General features: G+C 43.7%; 2 protein-coding genes, 1 long non-coding RNA gene and 1 pseudogene across 5 annotated transcripts in view; 2 read left to right on the plus strand and 2 right to left on the minus strand.

Annotated features, from left to right (window-relative positions):
• Positions 1-850: 850 nt before the first annotated feature.
• On the minus strand, positions 851-10,957 carry TMEM70 (transmembrane protein 70). The gene is made up of 3 exons (XM_032251110.1): positions 10,615-10,957; positions 7,831-7,936; positions 851-1,483 (listed from the first exon to the last, which is right to left on the minus strand). Exons 1-3 carry the CDS (start codon positions 10,822-10,824, stop codon positions 1,029-1,031), a joined length of 771 nt encoding a protein of 256 aa, XP_032107001.1. The 5' UTR covers positions 10,825-10,957; the 3' UTR covers positions 851-1,028.
• LOC116532068 lies at positions 9,745-10,608 on the minus strand. The gene is made up of 2 exons (XR_004260695.1): positions 10,226-10,608; positions 9,745-10,075 (listed from the first exon to the last, which is right to left on the minus strand). It is a non-coding gene; the product is annotated as an uncharacterized LOC116532068 (long non-coding RNA).
• Positions 10,835-19,154, plus strand: LOC116529936 (annotated as a pseudogene).
• Positions 15,254-19,716, plus strand: part of ELOC (elongin C) — a 32,628-nt gene continuing 28,165 nt past the window's right edge. Inside the window, exon 1 of one of the 3 annotated variants that reach the window (XM_032251132.1) lies at positions 15,254-15,290. The gene's annotated coding sequence lies outside the window, so the exon portion shown is untranslated. Of the gene's footprint in view, positions 15,459-19,716 lie in introns of all 3 variants that reach the window. The other 2 variants (XM_032251123.1, XM_032251139.1) reach the window with 2 other exon arrangements.

Here is a 19,716-nt window from a genome sequence, read left to right on the forward strand (position 1 = left end):
TTCGAGACCACTCTGACCAATATGAAGAAACCCTGTCACTACTAAAAATACAAAACTAGCCAGGCGTGGTGGTGCATGCCTGTAATCCCAGCTACTCAGGAGATTAAAGCATGAGAATCGCTTGAACCAGGGAGGCAGAAGTTGCGGTGAGCTGAGATCACACCATTGCACTCAAGCCTGGGCAACAAAAGCGAAACTCCATCCTCCCCAGAAAAAAAGCCATGGGTACTACAAGGCTTCCTGACCAGCTTCCTGAGTGACTTGGTTCCTAGGCAGGAGCAAACAGCAGTGAGTCAAGAGCAGGAGCAAGTGGACCACAGCTTCACACCACCTATGACTGTCTTCCTCAAGAGAGAACATGTTTTTTTTAATGTAGGAAATCATTCATACACTTAGAAAAATCCATACAGAGAATAAAGTAACTCTCCCATTTGCTACTGGCATCAGATGCCCAGTTTAGAGTCAACCACAGTTATACAGAACTCTTACACCAGCATAAACATATTTATTCACACACCTCTTTTTTTTTTTTTAAGACAGTCTCACTCTGTTGCCAGGCTGGAGTGTAGTGGCGCGATCTCGGCTCACTGCAACCTCTGCCTCCTGGGTTCAAGCGATTCTCCTGCCTCAGCCTCCCAAGTAGCTGGTACTACAGACCCATGCCACCACGCCCAGTTAATTTTTGTATTTTTAGTAGAGACGAGGTTTCACCATGTTGACCAGAATGGTCTCAATCTCTTGACCTCATGATCCGCCCACCGCAGGCTCCAAAAGTGCTGGGATAACAGGAGTGAGCCACCATGCCCAGACTCACACACCTTTTTCTAAAACAAAAATGGTAGATACTACGTTTTGGCTTTCAAACAGAGCTTGTTTTATTATAAACAAACATCATTCTCTGAAATTTAAAAGCTTTGATAGTTTCATATTATGTTTAACAATCAGCCACTAACAGAATGCAAAAGGCAATTTTATTACTATATGTTGAAACATAAATCACATTTAAGTACCAACATTAAAAAATAGGCTCATTTCTCATCTTTATGCTGTTTCTCTTCACTGGCTTCTTCAGGGAATTCTTGGTCATAACCCATTAGATGGACAAAGTCATCAGGCTCTGGAAAGTGCATTGGATTAATTAACAGTGCTTTTGATTTAGCATGAAATGAGGTAAATATATGTGTAGTGTCCGGAATCGTCACGTCATTCTGGTGAAACACTGTAGTCGTTTCTGCAAGCATAGCATTGTAGGTAATGGCTTTATAAGTGTCTGTTGTGGCATCATGGTACAACCGAATGACATAGCTTTTTGTAACAAAGTGAAGCACCACTGGGGAGATCACCGTAAAGACTCCTAGGGTGCCACAAAATACGATTTGAACAGACAGAGGCAGACTTTCAAAGAAATCACTATTGTATATAACGAAGTATGGCAGACATATAAGGCTAAACAGACTCGTGGAGTAAGAGAAGCATCTCACACCTAAATGGGGGAAAAAAAAGAGAGAGGATCAATACTTTTAAATTTATAAAAGAATAGATCTTTTCCGTCTCAAAAAAAAAAAAAAAAAGAATCGATCTTTGACCTGCATGTCAAATGAAGGAAAAAAAAAAGAAGAAAAAAAAAAATCAATCTATCCCAATAATTCTTCCATCTTTCTTCTTACTGTATCAGATCAAGATGATAAAATCAAACCATAAATACAGTGCTTATTACATTCCAAGCTCTGTTTTAAGGACTTTACATATTTTGACTCCAATGTCCATGCCATTGACCATTAGAACGCACTGCCTCTCCACACAGGAAATCTGCTTTAGCATTTAAGTGGCCTCTACCTCAGTTCCACAATAAAGTAGTTAATATTAGTTAAAGATCCTTACTAACACTCTACTATCAAAGTTGATTCAGACAGCAGATTATCAAACAAAACTCTCTATTAATAAGCACTCCAGTACACCTAACATAAATATTAAAACATGGGAAATTCTATCAGGCTAAGTGCCCAGGATTAAAACAGCAAATCACCAAAGAAATAACATCACTGGTTAAAAAACACATGGGACAGTCAAGCACATTGGCTCATGCCTGTAATCCCAGCACTTTGGGAGGCTGAGGCGGGTGGGTTATTTGAGGTTAGGAGTTTGAGACCAGCCTGGCCAACATGGTAAATCCCCATCTCTACTAAAAATACAAAAAAAAAAAAAAAAAGCCAGGCATGGTGGCACATGCCTGTAGTCCTAGCTATTCAGGAAGTTGAAGAAGGATAATCCTTCAACCCAGGAGGTGGAGGTTGCAGTGAGCCAAGATTGCGCACTGCACTCCAACCTAGGCAACAAAGTGAGACTCCATCTCAAAAAAAAATAAATAAATAAAGAGAAACATATGGGAAAGGTATTCTTCTTTAAAGGTAACTTCTTTAGTAAGGAAAGACATTCAAGTTAAAACAATGAGATAAGCAACCTGACCAACGTAGCAAAACTACGTCTCTACTAAAAACACAAAAATTAGCCGGGCTTGGTGGCATGCGCCTATAATCCCAGCTACTGGGGGTGCTAAGGCAGGAGAACTGCTTGAACTTGGGAGGTGGAGGTTGCAGTGAGCTGAGATCATGCCACTGCACTCCAGCCTAGGCAACAAAGTGAAACTCTGTCTCAATAAATACATAAACAAATAAATAAATAAATAAAAATACAACACTGAGATACCATTTTCACCTATTACCTTAGAAAGATAAAAAACGAATGACTTCTAGCGGAGTACAGTCACTCAGACCTGTAATGTCAGCACTTTGGAAGGCCTAGGCAGGAGGAGTGCTTGAGACCGGTTTGAGACCAGCCTAAGCACCATAGGAGGACCTGTCTCTACAAAAATTTTTAAAAAAAATTAGCCAAGGCTGGTCTGATGGATTATGAGTTATCAGAACATTGGTGTCACTAAAGTTGGTATACAGCCCCCACACTGCTAAATTTGACTGGCTTTAAAAAAAAAACAACAGCCAAGTGTGGTGGCACATGTCTGTAGTCCTAGCTATCTGGGAGGCTGAGGTGAGAGGATCACTCGAGCCCAGGAGTTTAAGGCTGCAGTGAGCTATGATCACACCCCTGCATTCCAGCCTAGATGAGAGTGTGACCCTGTCTCTAAAAAATAAAAATTAAAAAAAAATTTTAATGCCTTTGATATACTTCAAATGATTAAAATGAAAAATTTTATGTTTATCTTACCACAATAAAAAAAAGACTTAAAATGTAAATTTATCTTAGCTTTATGATTTTAACATGATCATAATAAAAATTACCATCTGTTGGAAAATAAGTTGAGATCCTAAACAAATTGATCATAAAGTTCATTTGGAAAAAACAAAAGCAGCAAAAAATAAATGAATAAATAAAACATTCCAAATATTAAAACATAATAGAGGCAAGGTGTGGTGACTCATGCCTGTAGTCCCAGTACTTTGGAAGGCCGAAGTGGGTAGATCATCTGAGCTCAGGAGTTCGAGACCAGCCTGGCTGAGATGCTTTGCCAAACCCCGTCTTTACTAAAATATACAAAAATCAGCCAGGCGTGGTGGCACACACCTGTAATCTAGTTACTTGGAAGGCCAAGGCATGAGAATCACTTGAACCAGGGAGGTGGAGGCTGCAGTAAGCTGATATTGTGCCACTGCACTTCAGTCTGGGCAACAGAGGGAAACTCTGTCTCAAAAAAAACAAAACAAACAAATAAACAAAAAAACCCGTAATAGAAGACCCTATATAATTAAAACAGTGTATTACTGGGGCATAAGTAGATCAATAGAACAAAATGGAAAATACAGAAATAAACACAACTGCATACAGAAATTTAGTATAGGGTAAAGATATAACCGAAAATCCGTGAGTAACAGACGGGCTTTTTAATAATATGTGTTGGGACAACTGGATAGCTACAGGGAAGACAAATTTCAATCGATCCCTCATACAATATACCAGGAAAATTCCAAATAGTTCAGAGATTTAATTGTAAAAAGTACAATCATACAGAGATAAGAAGAAAACATCCATGAAGTCCCTTATAATCTGAGAATGGGAAAACTTTTCTAATTATGACTCAAAAATACAGAAGCAATCAAGGGGAAAGATTGACAGTTTGACTACATAAAAAAAGTACATGGACATAAACCCATAAACAAAGAGACAAGTGAAAAAATGGAGACAATACTTTTTTTTTCTTTTTTGAGACAGAGTCTCACTGTGTCACCCAGGCTGGAGTGCAATGGTGCAATCTTGGCTTACTACAACCTCTGCTTCCTGGGTTCAAGCGATTCTCCTGCCTCAGCCTCCTGAGTAGCTAGGATTACAGGCGCACGCCACCACGCTGGCTAACTTTTTTGTATTTTTAGTAGAGACAGGGTTTCACCATGTTGGCCAGCTGCTCTTGAACTTGACTTCGTGATCCGCCCACCTTGGCCTCCCAAAGTGCAGGATTACAGGAGTAAGCCACCGTGCCCAGCTAACAATATTTTCAACTTATATCACAAAGGGTTAGTATCTCTAATACATAAAAGGCTTCTGGAATATGAGAACAACCGTATTTTAAAGAGACAAATGTACATGGCCCTTAAACGGATAAAAAATGATGCTAGGCCGGGCGCGATGGCTCACGCCTATAATCCCAGCACTTTGGGAGGCCGAGGCGGGTGGATCACGAGGTCAAGAGATCGAGACCATCCTGGTCAACATGGTGAAACCCCGTCTCTACTAAAAATACAAAACATTAGCTGGGCATGGTGACACGTGCCTGTAATCCCAGCTACTCAGGAGGCTGAGGCAGGAGAATTGCCTGAACCCAGGAGGCGGAGGTTGCGGTGAGCCGAGATCGTGCCATTGCACTCCAGCCTGGGTAACAAGAGCAAAACTCCGTCTCAAAAAAAAAAAAAAAAAAATGATGCTAAACCTTATTGATAAGAAACATGCTATTAAAACCACAGTAAGATACTGGTTTCCCCCCAAATTGGCAAAAGCACAAAAGTCTGACACCAAACTATTGGTGAAGCTATAACAAAGTAAACACTCTTATACATTGCTATTGGCTGAAAGCCTAATTATCTTGTGTCAGAAACTTAACAATATTTTAAATTTCCCTCTTCCCACAGGTAGTTGCAATGACATTGCTAACTGCATGAGAAACAACAGAAATCAAGTTGACACCTATGCTCAGCCAGGCCGGGCATGGTGGGTCACATCTATAGTCCCAGCACTTTGGGAAGCTGAGGCGGGCAGATCACCTAAGGTTGGGAGATCGAGACCAGCCTGACCAACATGAATAAACTCCATCTCTACTAAAAATACAAAATTAGCCGTGCATGGTAGCACATGCTTGTAATTACAGCTACTTGGGAAGCTAAGGCAGGAGAATTGCTTGAACCCAGGAGGCAGAGGTTGCTGTGAGCCAAGATCACACCACTGCACTCCAGCCTGAGCAACAAGAGCGAAACTCCATCTCAATAAAATAAAATAATTTTTTTAAAAAGGGGCCAATGTGGGCAGACATCAAGGTCAGGAGATCAAGACCATCCTAGCTAACACAGTGAAATCTCATCTCTACTAAATATACAAAAACACAGGGTGGTGACACACACCTGCAGTCCCAGCTACTCGGGAGGCTGAGACAGGAAAATCGCTTGAACCTGGGAGGCAAAGGTCGCAGTGAACCGATATAACACCAGTGCACTCCAGCCTGGGTGACAGAGCAAGACTCCGTCTCAAAAAAAAAAAAAAGTACCCTCAGCCCATCCAAAATACCTTTTCCCTCCTTACTTTTGTCACACTGTAGTGGGTTATTAGTATCTCCCCAAACTTCAAGTCCACCCACAACCTCAGAATGTGACTCTATTTGGAAACAGTGTCTCTGTAGATTTAGCTAAGGACTGAGATGAGATCATGCTGGATTAGGATGGACCCTAAATTCAGTGTATGCAGAAAAGGACAAGTAGACACAGGGAAGGCCACGTGAAGACTGACGAAGAGACTGGAGTTACATGCTACAAGCCAAGGAATGACAAGGGTTGCCAGGAGCCACCAGAAGCTGGAAAACACAAGGAAGAATGTTTCCCTGAAGGCTTCAAAAGATCTGAAGGCTCTAGGATATCAGGAGGCCTTAACTGATACCTTAATTTTATACTTTCCAGAATTGGGAGAAAATCTGTATTTTCTCCCAATTCTGGAGACTGGAAGTATAAAATTAAGGTATCAGTTGGTTTTAATTCACCAAACTTGTAGCAATTTTTTACAGAAACCAGAGGAAACTAATATACATATACACTATTATTTTGCCTGCTGTGAATAATTGCTATTTCTAAACGTATTCTGGGACTTCCCATCTTCATGTCTTTGCTCACACGACTTCCAAGCTTGGGGTGCCCTTCCTGTACATCTTCATATTCATATCCTACTTATCTTAAAAGACCCAGCTAAAATTCTATCCTGATCCTGTCTGTCCTATCTCATCCTCTCCCTAACCTGAAAATAACGTATCTGCCTTCTGAACTCAAATCTATTCTAATAAATTACTTATTATGATTATTATGATGTATTCTTTTTTTCTACCAGACCTTAGGATTCTGCATTATCTTTGAGCAACATCCCTGACACAAAGTTCCTGACAAAATTCACAATGAATACTATGATGATATCAGTAATTATTTATTGCTCAATTAACAATCACTGGCAATGGGCTGGTCATGGTGGCTCACACCTGTACTCCCAGTACTTTGGGAGGCCGAGGTGTGCGGATCACTTGAGGTCTGGAGTTTGAGACCAGCCTGAGCAACATGGTAAAAACCTATCTCTACAAAAAATACAAACATTAGCTGTGCGTCGTAGTGGCACGCATCAGTAGTCCCAGCTACCTGGGGGCTAAGGCTGCATATTCAAACATTATATAGACAATTTTTTTTTTTTTTTTTTTTTTGATACAGATTTTCGCTCTTGTTCCGCAGGCTGGAGTGCAATGGTGCGATCTCAGCTCACCGCAACCTCCGCCTCCTGGGTCCAGGCAATTCTCCTGCCTCAGCCTCCTGAGTAGCTGGGATTACAGGCATGCGCCACCATGCCCAGCTAATTTTTGTATTTTTAGTAGAGACGGGGTTTCACCATTTTGACCAGGATGGTCTAGATCTCTTGACCTCGTGATCCACCCGCCTCGGCCTCCCAAAGTGCTGGGATTACAGGCGTGAGCCACTGCGCCCGGCCATATATAGACACTTTTTGTTTTTATTTTGTTAAACATCCTGTGAGAGATGACCAAAGAAAGTCTGAGTGCCTAGTCATAACATCACAAATAATACAGCCTTCTAACATCTTTTTAAAACCTAAAAATGGCCAAGCATGGTGGCTCACGCCTATAATCCCAGCACTTTAGGAAGCCAAGGTGGCAAATTACTTGATGTCAGGAGTTCAAGACCAGCCTGGCCAACATGGTGAAACCCTGTCTCTACTAAAAATACAAAAATTGGTCAAGTGTGGTGGCGCACGCCTGTAATCCCAGCTACTCAGGAGGCTTAGGCAGGAGAATCGCTTGAAGGTGGGAGTCAGAGGTTGTGGTGAACCAAGATCGTGCCACTGCACTCCAATTTGGACAAAAGAGTGAGACTCTGTCTCAAAAAAAAAAAATCTAAAAATGCAAATGTCTCTGCATCTTATCAACACACCTCAACAACAAAAAAAGAAAATCTAATTTTCCTTATGTCTTGTAATTAAGGGATGCCATAACAAATAACATATGGTAAGAATATTTTGACAATTAAAAGAAAAAAAAAAGAGTAAATATCCTCACTTCCAATTACTCACCAAACACTGCTCGGGCCATAATGCCAGTATAAATAAGCCTTCCATCTTCTGATTTGTCAGATGGCGTATGTGAGCATCGAACACATCCTTCCCAACAAACAGGGATCTATTGAAACAGAGACCATTATGGTCAATCAACCTTCTTAAATTTTTTAAAGTTTTTTTTTTTTTTTTTTGAGACAGTGTCTCACTCTGTTGCCCTGGCTAGAGTGCAATGGCATGATCTCGGCTCACTACAACCTCCCTCCGCCTCCAGGGTTCAAGCGATTCTCCTGTCTCAGCACCCCACCATGGGGTTGGGATTATAGGCACCCGCCACCATGCGCCCACTAATTTATTTTCAGTAGTGACGGGGTTTCACCATGTTGGCCAGGCTGGTTTGAACCCCTGACATCAAGTAATCTGCCACCTTGGCCTCCTAAAATGCTGGGATTACAGGCATGAGCCACCGTGCCCGGCCTAAAGTTTATTTTTAAAATTGCAGTAAAGAGAGCAGGAGGGTGACTCATGCCTGTAATCCTAGCACCTTGGGAGGCTGAGGAGGGTGGATCACTTGAGGTCATGAGTTCAAGAACAGTCCAGCCAATAGGGTGCCTGTAATCCCAGCTGCTCAAGAGGCCAAGGCAGGAGAATCACCTGAACCCAGGCAGCAGAGGTTGCAGTGGGCTGAGATCACACCACTGCACTCCAACCTGGGCAAGAGAGCGAGACGCTGTCTCAAAAAAATAAAATTGTAATGAAGAGAACTTGTCATGTGAGGTGACATAAGGAATTCTCCCAAATAATCTAGAGCTAAAGAAATCAATTAGCTGACAGAATGGCTTGCCTTAATTCTAGTCACAAGTAGAAAACTGCAGAGTTGGAGTCTGCTAGGTTTGCATCCCAGCTCTCAGGTTTCTAGGTCTAGAGTGATGTTGAACAAGTAAAAATCGTGGAAGTTTCTTCTACTCCACTGTTAATGAGGACATCATTCCACTCTATTTAAATGCAACACCTTTTCAAAAAATAAATACATTGGTGGCTCACACCTGTAATCCCAGCACTTTGGGAGGCCGAGGTGGGTGGATCACCTGAGGTCAGGAGTTCAAAACCAGCCTGGCCATCATGGTGAAACCCCATCTTTAAAATAAATAAATAAATACATTTAGCTGGCGTAATGGAACATGTCTGTAGCCCCAGCTACTGGGGAGACTGAAGTGGATCACTTGAGCCCAGGAGTTTAAGGCCAGCCTGGGCAACACAGCAAGACCCCATCTCAAAAAAACCAAAATTTTACTAAAATAAATAAAACACTCTGCAAACTCAGATTATATTTAAAGTCCAGGCCTTTTTTTTTTTTTTAAAGACTTCTAAAATATTTATATGTTAGTATTAAAAAAAAAGATCAACTATTTCTTTCTTTTTCTTTTTTTTTTTTTTGAGACAGGGTTTCACCGTGTTGGCCAGGTTGGTCTTGAACTGCTGACCTCAGGTAATCCACCCGCCTCGCCCTCCCAAAGTGCTGGGATTACAAGCGTGAGCCACCATGCCCGGCCCCAAGATCAACTATTTCTCTAAATACCTTGTAAATACCGTGTATTCCCTGGTCCTTTTTTATTTCTTGACAATAAATAAAATTTGGCCCAGGGCAGCGGCTCACACCTGTAATCCCAGAACTTTGGAAGGTGGATAATCCCAGCCAAGGAGGGTGGATAATTTGAGGTCAGGAATTTGAGACCAGCCTGGCCAACACGGTGAAACCGGTCTCTACTAAAAATACAAAAATATTAGCCAGGTGTGATGGAGCGCGCCTGTAATTACATCTACTGGGAAGGTTGAGGCAGGAGAATCGCTTGAACCGGGAAGGCAGAGGTTGCAGTGTGCCAAGACCGCGCCAATGCACTCCAGCCTGGGCGACAGGGCGAGACCACTTTCAAAAAAAAAATAAATATAAAAGAAATAAAATTTACTTGAAATCCTACATCAAATTTCAAGGGAACAGAAGGGTTCCCCAAACATCTGAAAATGAGTTTCACAGTGTATACACTTCAAAATGTAAAAGCCATGTCTAATTCCTCAATGCTGAAATTTAGTTAGATTCCAATTTCCATTTTATGCATTTCTTCCAGGTTTTAAGCAGGTTTGCCAATCCTGATATTTTACAGGTTAGAATTGGGAGACAGTTTATTCAAATCAAAATTAAAGAATTAACATCTGCATCACCCCTTTTCCCAGAGACCAAAGTAAGTCTTAAAAGCACAGCTACCTGGCCAGGCGTGGTGGCTCACGCCTGTAATCCAAGCACTTTGGAGGCCAAGGCGGGAGGATCACCTGAGGTCGGGAGTTCAAGACCAGCCTGACCAACATGGTGAAACCCCGTCTTTAAAAAAAAAAAAAAAAAAAAAAGTACAGCTACCTACTAAAAGTAGAGCAAGCTCAAAGTCAGGTTTAACCTGGCTCTCCGTTCTATTTCAAGGTGCTGCATCCAATTTTCTTTGCAAAGTTACACTTCTAAGCTTCTGCTCAAGGGTAGAAAAGGAACTACATACAGCTGTCACCACAAAACCCGCTGGATTTGGAACCACCATAAAAGTAAGCACTTTCCAGCCGTTCTCCTAGATCGCGGATGCTGAGCATCCCGGGGCCCTCGGACTGCTACTTCTGCAAGCCCCGCAGAGGGGGCTCCCACGCGCTCCAGTCAAGGACAACCCGGAAAGATCGCGGAGAGCTCCCAGGGCTCCCCAGGCCTGACGCGACGCCCGCCCTCCCCGCCTCACTCGGGACACTGGCCCTCTGACGTCCGACCTGCGCTCGGCCGGGACGCTGGAGAAGGCGCGCGGCTCTCCAGGGTCCCGTGCTCCCGCCGGCGACCGGCCCTGAGAGCTTGCTGCAGAAGGCCGCTCGAGAGACAAAGGCCCTGGGGCCTAGGAACGCGGCGGCCGCCCACAATGCCGTCCTCCTCCCGCCGAGCCGCAGATCGACCGCCCACGGGCGGCCTAACGCCAGAAAGAGCATCCCGCGAGTGATGAGCGGTGGGGACGCCGCAGCTTCAGTAGGCCACGCGGAAGACACCCGGCTTCCCACCCGACTGCTGCAAAAGCGGCGCAGGCCCAGCCCCGGGACGCCTGGCGGGCCGCCGTCGGCGCGTGCGCAGAATCTGCCTCCCGCCTGCTGCCTTCCCGGCGGTCCGTGTAACCTGTCCCGTGAGCTGTGAGCTCGCCGCTCTGTTGTTGGCTGAGCGGCTCCTCTTTCTATAGTTCTATGTTATTTTAACAGTGTGGAAGGGCAGAGGGGAAGGGTAAAGGGCTGTGTGAGAATGACAAAACCTAGAATCCAGGGTTAAATCGTTTTTTCTCGTGGACGACACTTTTTAAGCCCTAAAAACGGTTTTCATTGCGGAAAATGATTCTAGCCTGTTGGCACAGAAGGAAGAATATACTATTTGAACAAAAATGAATGATAGCTTAATTCAGTCATCGGGTTGAAGGAAAATAAATGGAATTTGTTCATGTAATAGTGATACGTCTTATCAGATTTGTGTTCGGACATCATTCACATCCATATACACATTGATTAATTACTTGTTAAACAGGCGCTGAGTGCCTATTGCCAGGACTAAGCTAGTAGCAGAGAATACAAAGATACTAGATAAAATTGGGAATGCACGGTGCTTAAATAGTGGAGGAAACACCTGAAAATGGGCTACAATATAATGTAATATAATTAACACACCGCAATATACAAAATGTAGCCGGGCTTGGTGGCTTGCACCTGTAATCCCACAGCTTTGGGAGGCTTAGGCAGGAGGATCGCTGATCTCAGGAGTTTGAGACCAGCCTGAGCAATACAGGGAGACCCCGTCTCTACAAAAACAAACAAAACAAAACCCAAAAACCTAAAACAAAACTAAGCGGCCCATGGTAGTGAGTGCCTGTAGTCCCAGATACCCAGGAGGCTGAGACCACGGTAGGATTGCATGAGCTCAAAGTCGAGGCTTCAGTGAGCCGAGAACAAACCACTGCAGTCCAGCCTAGACCACAAAGTGACCCGGCATCTCAAAAAAATAACAAACATGCCACAAAAGTACAAAGAATATGATTAATTTTGCCTCAGTATGTCTCCAGACTGACTTCACATTCAGCTTAGTCTTAAAGGATGAGCATCTTAGTAATAGCGACACTCTTTTGTTTACAGAACTATAACTGTTTTAGATTTGGCATATTATTTGCACCGGAGAGGAACAAATTCATAGTCTAAAATAATGTGTGGCCAGGGGCAGGAGCTCACGCCTGCAATTCCAGTAATATATGGAGGCCCAGGTGGGAGGATCCTTTGATTCCAGGAGTTTGAGACCAGCCTGGCAACAAAGTGAGACCCTGTCTTTACAAAAAAAATTAAAAATTAGCCGGGCATGTGGTGCCTGCCTGTAGACCCAGCTACTTGGGAAGCTGAGGCAGAAGGATCACTTGAGTCCAACAGGTTGAGGCTGCAGTGAGCCCTGATTGCACCACTGCACTGGGTGACAGAGCTAGACCCTGTCTCAAAACAAATAAAAATAAATAAATAGAATATGATCATGTTGGCAACTCCAAATCCTGTCTACTATTGGAGGGAGTATCCAGAAAGAGATAATGATAACACTTCTATATGAATAACTTTATTTTATGAAAAGCTTCTACTTATATTTGTTTCTTTTAATTTATATATATATATATATATATATTTTTTTTTTTTTTTTTTTTTTTTAAATAGTAGAGATGGAGTTTCACCATATATCCCAGGTTGGTCTCAAACATCTGAGGCTCAGCTATCTGCCCACCTCAGCCTCCCAAAGTGCTGGAATTACAAGGGTGAGCCACAGTGTCCACCTTTTATTTTGTTTTGGAGACAGGGTCTTGCTCTGTCACCAAGGCTGAAGTGCAGTGGTATGATCATAGCTCACTGCAGCCTTGACCTCCCAGGCTCAAGTAATCCTCCCACTTACGCCTCCCAAGTACCTGGGACTATAGGCCATGCCACCATGCCCAGCTAATTTTTGTATTTTTAGTGGAGACAGGGTCTCCTTTTGTTGATCAGGCTGGTTTTGATCTCCTGGAATCAAGGGATCCTCCCATCTGGGCCTCCCAAAGTGTTGGGATAAAACTGAGCCACCACACCTGGCCTACTTATATTTTAAAAATTCTTCTGTTTGGCCGGGCGCGGTGGCTCAAGCCTGTAATCCCAGCACTTTGGGAGGCCGAGGCGGGTGGATCACGAGGTCAAGAGATCGAGACCATCCTGGTCAACATGGTGAAACCCCGTCTCTACTAAAACTACAAAAAATTAGCTGGGCATGGTGGCGCGTGCCTGTAGTCCCAGCTACTCAGGAGGCTGAAGCAGGAGAATTGCCTGAACCCAGGAGGCGGAGGCTGCGGTGAGCCGAGATCGCGCCATTGCACTCCAGCCTGGGTAACAAGAGCGAAACTCCGTCTCAAAAAAAAAAAAAAAAAAAAAAAATTATTCTGTTTATGATAATTCATTCACAATATTCACTCTGTTATTTTGCTAATATATTTAAATTTTTCTCTTTTTTTCTATCTTTTTTTTTTTTTTTTTTTTAAAGACGGGGTTTCACCATGTTGGTCAGGCTGGTCTTGAACTCCCGACCTCAGGTGATCGCCGGCCTTGGCCTCTAAAGTGCTTGGATTACAGGCGTGAGCCACTACGCCCGGCCCTAAACTTTTCATATAAAAATGTTTTTCTTAAGTATATTGAGAGAATCAGAATTTCTTTATCTTCTGTAAAGCTGTTTCCCCTACAGATATTGTAAATAGATGAAAATAAAAACATTTGATCCATTTCTCAAAATTTCTAAATAGATAAAATGAGATTATATTCTGAAAACTCTGTACTACAGATTTACATAGAATTGTTATTTATGTTAGCGGGATTTTCCAGTTCCAGTAATTTAGAGACATTTGTTAAATATAAATTACTTTAATGGGATTTTAGTATGAATCTAAGGATTTTTTAGGCCGGGCAGAGTGGCTCATGCCTGTAATCCCAGCACTCTGGGAGGTGAAGGTGGGCAGATCACTTGCGGTCATGAGTTTGAGACCAGGCTGGCCAACACGGTGAAACCCTGCTTCTACGAAAAACACACTAAAAAGTAGCCAGGCGTGGTGGTGCGCACCTGTAATCCCAGCTACTCAGAAGGCTGAGGTACGAGAATTACTTGAGACTGGGAGGTGGAGGCTGCAGTGAGCCAAGATTGCACCACTGCACTCCAGCCTGGATGACAAAGCAAGACTCCCTCTCAATAAAAGAAAAAAAGAAAATGGACCTACAGCCTCTTCATCTGCATCTCCACGCCTGTCCTCCCCACCGAACTCTACTTCGAGCTACCATTACAGCCAAAAAATATTTAAATATTTGTTCTGATTTCTACAAAGTCTTTGAAAAGTTCATACAGGACAATCTCCTTGATTATTGCAATTAATTCTAGAAGAAAAAAAAAAAAAAGAAACAATGCATTTTATCTACCAAATCAACTAAATTTAAAAAAGAAAAAATCCTTTCAGGCAAGTTCTCAATTAGTTCAATAAACTCCGGATAGCCTATTATCTATTTTTTGAGCACGCAGAGTGCCTCGTTGAGCAACTTGCAATGTTGTCTTGGCCCTACATACATTCTCTTCAGGCGACACTCCTGGAAAACAGTAGATGGAGAACTTTATTTAGCTGTTTCAGCCTTCCAGGAAAGGTGCCTGTATATCTTACCACAGGAAAGACAGGGGGTGTGAAGTGGAGCGTGGAGTGAGAAAGAAGGTCCCAAAACTTGTTGGATTTTCTGTTCGTGAGCTCAGAATCCAAGATACCTGAGCAAACAGAGGCAGAGGCAGGACCCTCGGGGGTGGAGTGGGGGCATGGTTAGTTTTCAGTTAACACTGAATTCTACCGGGAAGAGAGGAAATGAGGTCAGCCGATTGAGCTAGTTATTGCTGTGCTGGCTCTTCAGCACGCACAGCTATTTTTCACAAGGGACAGATAATGCTTCATAAAGAGCACGATCTTGTTAGCAAATAAACCGCCCTCCCACTTTTCAATCTTTGCTGTGCAGTCTCCCACCTCCAAGCGTACCCCTACAGGAGAGGCAAGGACAATCTCTAAAACCATCAAAATCTTAACACTCAGTACGAGAAACTACAAGTTCCAGGATGCAGGCCTGCCTTGGTCGCAACGCCGACGGTATCCACCAAAGAAACTACGAATCCCAGAATGCAGTGCTGTCTCCGACTCCATAGAGCCTCTCTAAGGATGCGTCCCTATAGTTATTGGATCTGGGTTGGCGCTGCATTCTGGGAATCCAGAAGAGCTAGACTCGGATTGGTCGAAATTTGCCGGTGGCGTTCATAGGCTGGCCTACTATAGGAGAAGAGAGTAGGGCGTATGCACTTCCTCCAGACGGAAGTAGCGACACACTCTGCGTCCTCGCTTCACCAGGTACGTGTCTCCCGCGCTTCGCAGAAAGCGGCCTGACCCAGCGGAAGTAATTCTTCCTACTGCCCCGGAACCCACGGGAGCTTGCAGCTGGGGGTGGGGGGGGCGGCACTGGAATAGGGGCTGTGGCGGTACGCGGGGACCCAGCTGCGGTGGCTGCTGGGCTGACGAGTAAGTCTCGGGCTTGGGCGGAAACGGAGCCCCGGGTAAGCGTGGAGGGAGAGGGAGGCCGAGACGGGACGAACTCGCAATTCCACTTCCCACCTCTTCACTTCTGGGCGGGGAAGGAACGGAAGCTCTTAACCTCTCTGGGCCTCCCCAGCTCCCGGTTTGGGGGAGGGGAGAAGAGGGCTGCGGGACCTTTCCTGCCGCCGCTCGGTGGGTTTGGGAAGAGGTGGAAGGAGGGGCAGTAGCCAGCGAGACTGGGCCTTCTCCAGGCTGAGCGCGGGAGGGTGGAGTTAGGAGCATGGCAGCCCTGTCGCCTTCCCTTTTTGCTTTCCTCGTGTCCGCTCCGATTCGTTATTTTCTTGAAGTCAGTCCCTAGCCCAAGGAGAGTTCTCTCGCTTCATCTAGCTACGGTATCCCGACAAGTTTACCTTCTGGGTTAACTTGTTGGGCGCGCTCGACTTGATGAGTTGGGGGTTTCGTGCATCTACCACCCCCACCCAGTCTTTTCTGAAAGGAGGTAATTAGGGTAAAATACTGTTCCCATTGAGTTTCTCTTAAGGAGCTGAGATTGTTTAGTAACATAACGGTGGAGTTTGTGTCATTTACCGAGTGAGCATTTCTTCTTCACAGTGCTTTTAGAGTGTGGAAAACAACCGAAATTCTTTTTTGGGGGCGGGGAGAGACAGACTCTTGCTCTTGTTGTCCAGACTGGAGTGCAGTGGTGCGATTTCCGCTCTCTGCAACCTCCGCCTCCCAGGTTGATTCCCCTGCCTCAGCCTCCCAAATAGCTGGGACTACAGGCACGTGCCACCACGCCTGGCTAATTTTTCTATTATTAGTAAAGATGGAGTTTCGATATGTTGGCCAGGCTGGTCTCGAACTCCTGACCTCAAGTGATCCACCCCCCTCTGCCTCCGAAAGTGCCGGTATTGCAGGTGTGAGCCACTGCGCCCGGCCTCAAAATTCTTTATAGAGTCTTAGAAGCTCACCTTCAAACTGTGTTATTTGCCTTTTTTTTTTTTTTTTTTTTTTTTGATACAGAGTCTCGCTGTGTCCCGAGGCTGAGTCCCGGGACTTGAGGCATGCGCCAACACTGGCTAATTTTTTGTATTTTAGTAGAGACGGGTTTCACCGTGTTGGCCAGGATGGTCTCGGTTTCCTAACCTCGTGATCCGCCCTCCTCGGCCTCCTGAAGTGCTGGGATTAGAGGCGTGAGCCACCCGACCCAGCCTATCTTGTTTTTTCGGTAGATTTTTTAGTACTGGAAATTAATCAGGGAAATATTTGCTATTATGCACATATTTATTTTTGAGTCAGTGTCTCACTTGTTCTGCATTCCCAGGCTGGAGTGCAGTAGCATCATCACAGCTCACTGCAGCCTCAACCTCCTGGGCTCAAGCCACCCTCCCACCTCAGCCTCCCCAGTAGTTGGGACTATAGGTGCCCACCACCACACCCAGCTAATTTTTTGTTTTGGGGGGCTCAAGTGGTTTTCCTGCGTTTGCTTCCCACAGTGCTGCTGGAATTACAGGTATGAGCCTCCAAGTCTGGCCAGCTACGCTCATACTTATGTATTAATGCATTTCAGCTAAACTGCTATTCTAAATTCTTTATTGTTCTGTTATTAAGATCAGAAAAAAGGCCGGGCGCGGTGGCTCACGTTTGTAATCCCAGCACTTTGGGAGGCCGAGGCGGGTGGATCACGAGGTCAAGAGATCCAGACCATGCTGGTCAACATGGTGAAACCCCGTCTCTACTAAAAAAAAAAAAATACAAAAAATTAGCTGGACATGGTGGTGCGTGCCTGTGATCCCAGCTACTCAGGAGGCTGAGGCAGGAGAATTGCCTGAACCCAGGAGGCGGAGGTTGCGGTGAGCCGAGATAGCGCCATTGCACTCCAACCTGGGTAACATGAGTGAAACTCCGTCTCAAAAAAAAAAAAAAATCAGAAAAAGCTCATCCAGTAATGCCTGAAATTTCAAGCCTCAGCGATTAGAAAAATAATAGTACATTCACTCAAGAAATAATTATGGAGCATCTACTAAGTGCTAGGCACTATCGTAGGCCCACTCTCAAGAACTTGAGGAAAGGATATGTGTGTGTAAGTATAATTTCAGGAAGCGATAAATATGAAAAAAAATATAGCAAGGTTAGGTGACTGGGGATGCGGGTGTCTAATTTTGGTGGGATCATTAGGGAAGGAAGACCTCCCAGAGGAGTTGATGTATTACCTAGGGACCTAAATAATGAAGATTTAAAAGCTTTTTAGCGATATTGAGTTCAAATTGGAAGAGGAAAATCCGATCTCAAAATGGAGGTGAAGCCCCGCCTAGTCACTCTGTCCCACTCGCCATTGCCGCTGGGGGGAGGAGGACCATGATTTAAAGGAACCAGAGCATTTGAAAATAGTGTTTATTGGTGGTCTGAGCTTTGAAACTACAGATGATAGTTTAAGAGAACATTTTTTTTTTTTTTTTGAGACGGAGTTTCGCTCTTGTTACCCAGGCTGGATTGCAATGGCGCGATCTCGTCTCACCGCAACCTCCGCCTCCTGGGTTCAGGCAATTCTCCTGCCTCGGCCTCCTGAGTAGCTGGGACTACAGGCACGCGCCACCATGCCCAGCTAATTTTTTGTATATTTAGTAGAGACGGGGTTTCACCATGTTGACCAGGATGGTCTTGATCTCTTGACCTCGTGACCCACCCGCCTCGGCCTCCCAAAGTGCTGGGATTACAGGTTTGAGCCACCGCGCCCGGCCTAAGAGAACATTTTGAGAAGTGGGGCACGCTCAAAGATTGTGTGGTAATGAGAGACCCCGTCCCCCCAAACAAAATGTTCCAAGGGCTTTGGTTTTGTGACTTATTCTTGTGTTGAAGAGGTGGATGCAGCAGTGTGTGGTCGGCCACACAAGGTTGGTGGGCGTGTGGTGGAACCAAAAGAGAGCTGTTTCTAGAGATGATTCTGTAAAGCCTGATGCCCATCTAACGGTGAAGAAAATTTTTATTGGTGGTATTGAAGATACAGAGGAGTATAATTTGAGAGACTACTTTGAAAAGTATGGCAAGATTGAAACCATAGAAGTTATGGAAGATAGGCAGAGTGGAAAAAAGAGGATTTCCCCTTGTGAATTTTGATGATCATGATACAGTTGATAAAATTCTTCAGAAATACCACACTATGAATGGGCATAATTGTGAAGTGGAAAGCCCTTTTTTTTTTCCTCCAAGATTCGCTCCTAGGATCATATTTTATTTTACTACAATGAGTAACTGCTATCAGTAAGAAAAATTCTATATTAGTTTCTTTCATACTCTTTGGTGATGGGCCAAAGACCCTACAAAAATATTTTGGAGTACATGCCCTTTTTCATACAAAGTGCCACCACAGGAATACCAGGATAGCTGCAATTCATTTGAGGCCTCACCCGTAGAAAGAAAGACTATAACAGAGACAGCCAGGACACCTACTAGTTTGTGGAGATCCCTGAGAATGTATGATGTTAAAAAGTCTGGACGGTATTTGTTTCACCAGCCTTTTTCACTGTATTAGTATCTGATGCTGATTTTTAAGTGGCATTCTTTTCCTTCGGACTTTTTATGTATACCTGTTGACTGTTGTGTACATTTTAGCAAATCTAAAAGAGTTAGTGTGCTAAATCAGCAGATACCTAAATTTCTCAGCTTATGTGTCTAATTAAAATGAGGCTAAGATGGTACAGCAGTGTTTTATTGCTTTGTCCAGCTACAACTTGTCATTTTTTTCTCCATGTCTATCTTCCTGTTTCACTTTAGTTTCTTAGTTTTTTTTATTGAGATTTATTAAAAACTGGCTTACATTAATAGCAAATTACTTGAAGAATTTGCCTGCTTTATACAAAGTTAGCACTTTTAAGATTTTTTTTTTAGAGATGAGAAGACATTTAAATTGAAGAAAAATTCTCCCAACAATAGATATTTTATCAGTCCAAGTATTTACTTCCTCAGTTTTGATCAGTATTTTTTGTGTATGTTAATTGTCATAAAAACAGTGATTTTGGTGTGTTTTGTATTTTGCCACTTTAATGGCTTAAGACGTTGTACATTTTATTTTGTTTTGGTTTTTTTTTAACCATGCAGTTAAATTTTTCCAAGATAGAGCATTTGTATTGAACAGTAACACTTTATACATGTATATATATATGTGCATGTTTATTTTGGCTTTTCTGGAAGGATGCTTTTAGACTTGTTTGCAAAAAGGCAGTTTTTGTTTTCTTTGCTGCAG

Source organism: Sapajus apella, unplaced genomic scaffold, assembly GCF_009761245.1.
Source record: "Sapajus apella isolate SASKATOON/1434 unplaced genomic scaffold, GSC_monkey_1.0 scaffold3, whole genome shotgun sequence".
In the NCBI taxonomy this organism is placed as follows: domain Eukaryota; kingdom Metazoa; phylum Chordata; class Mammalia; order Primates; family Cebidae; genus Sapajus; species Sapajus apella.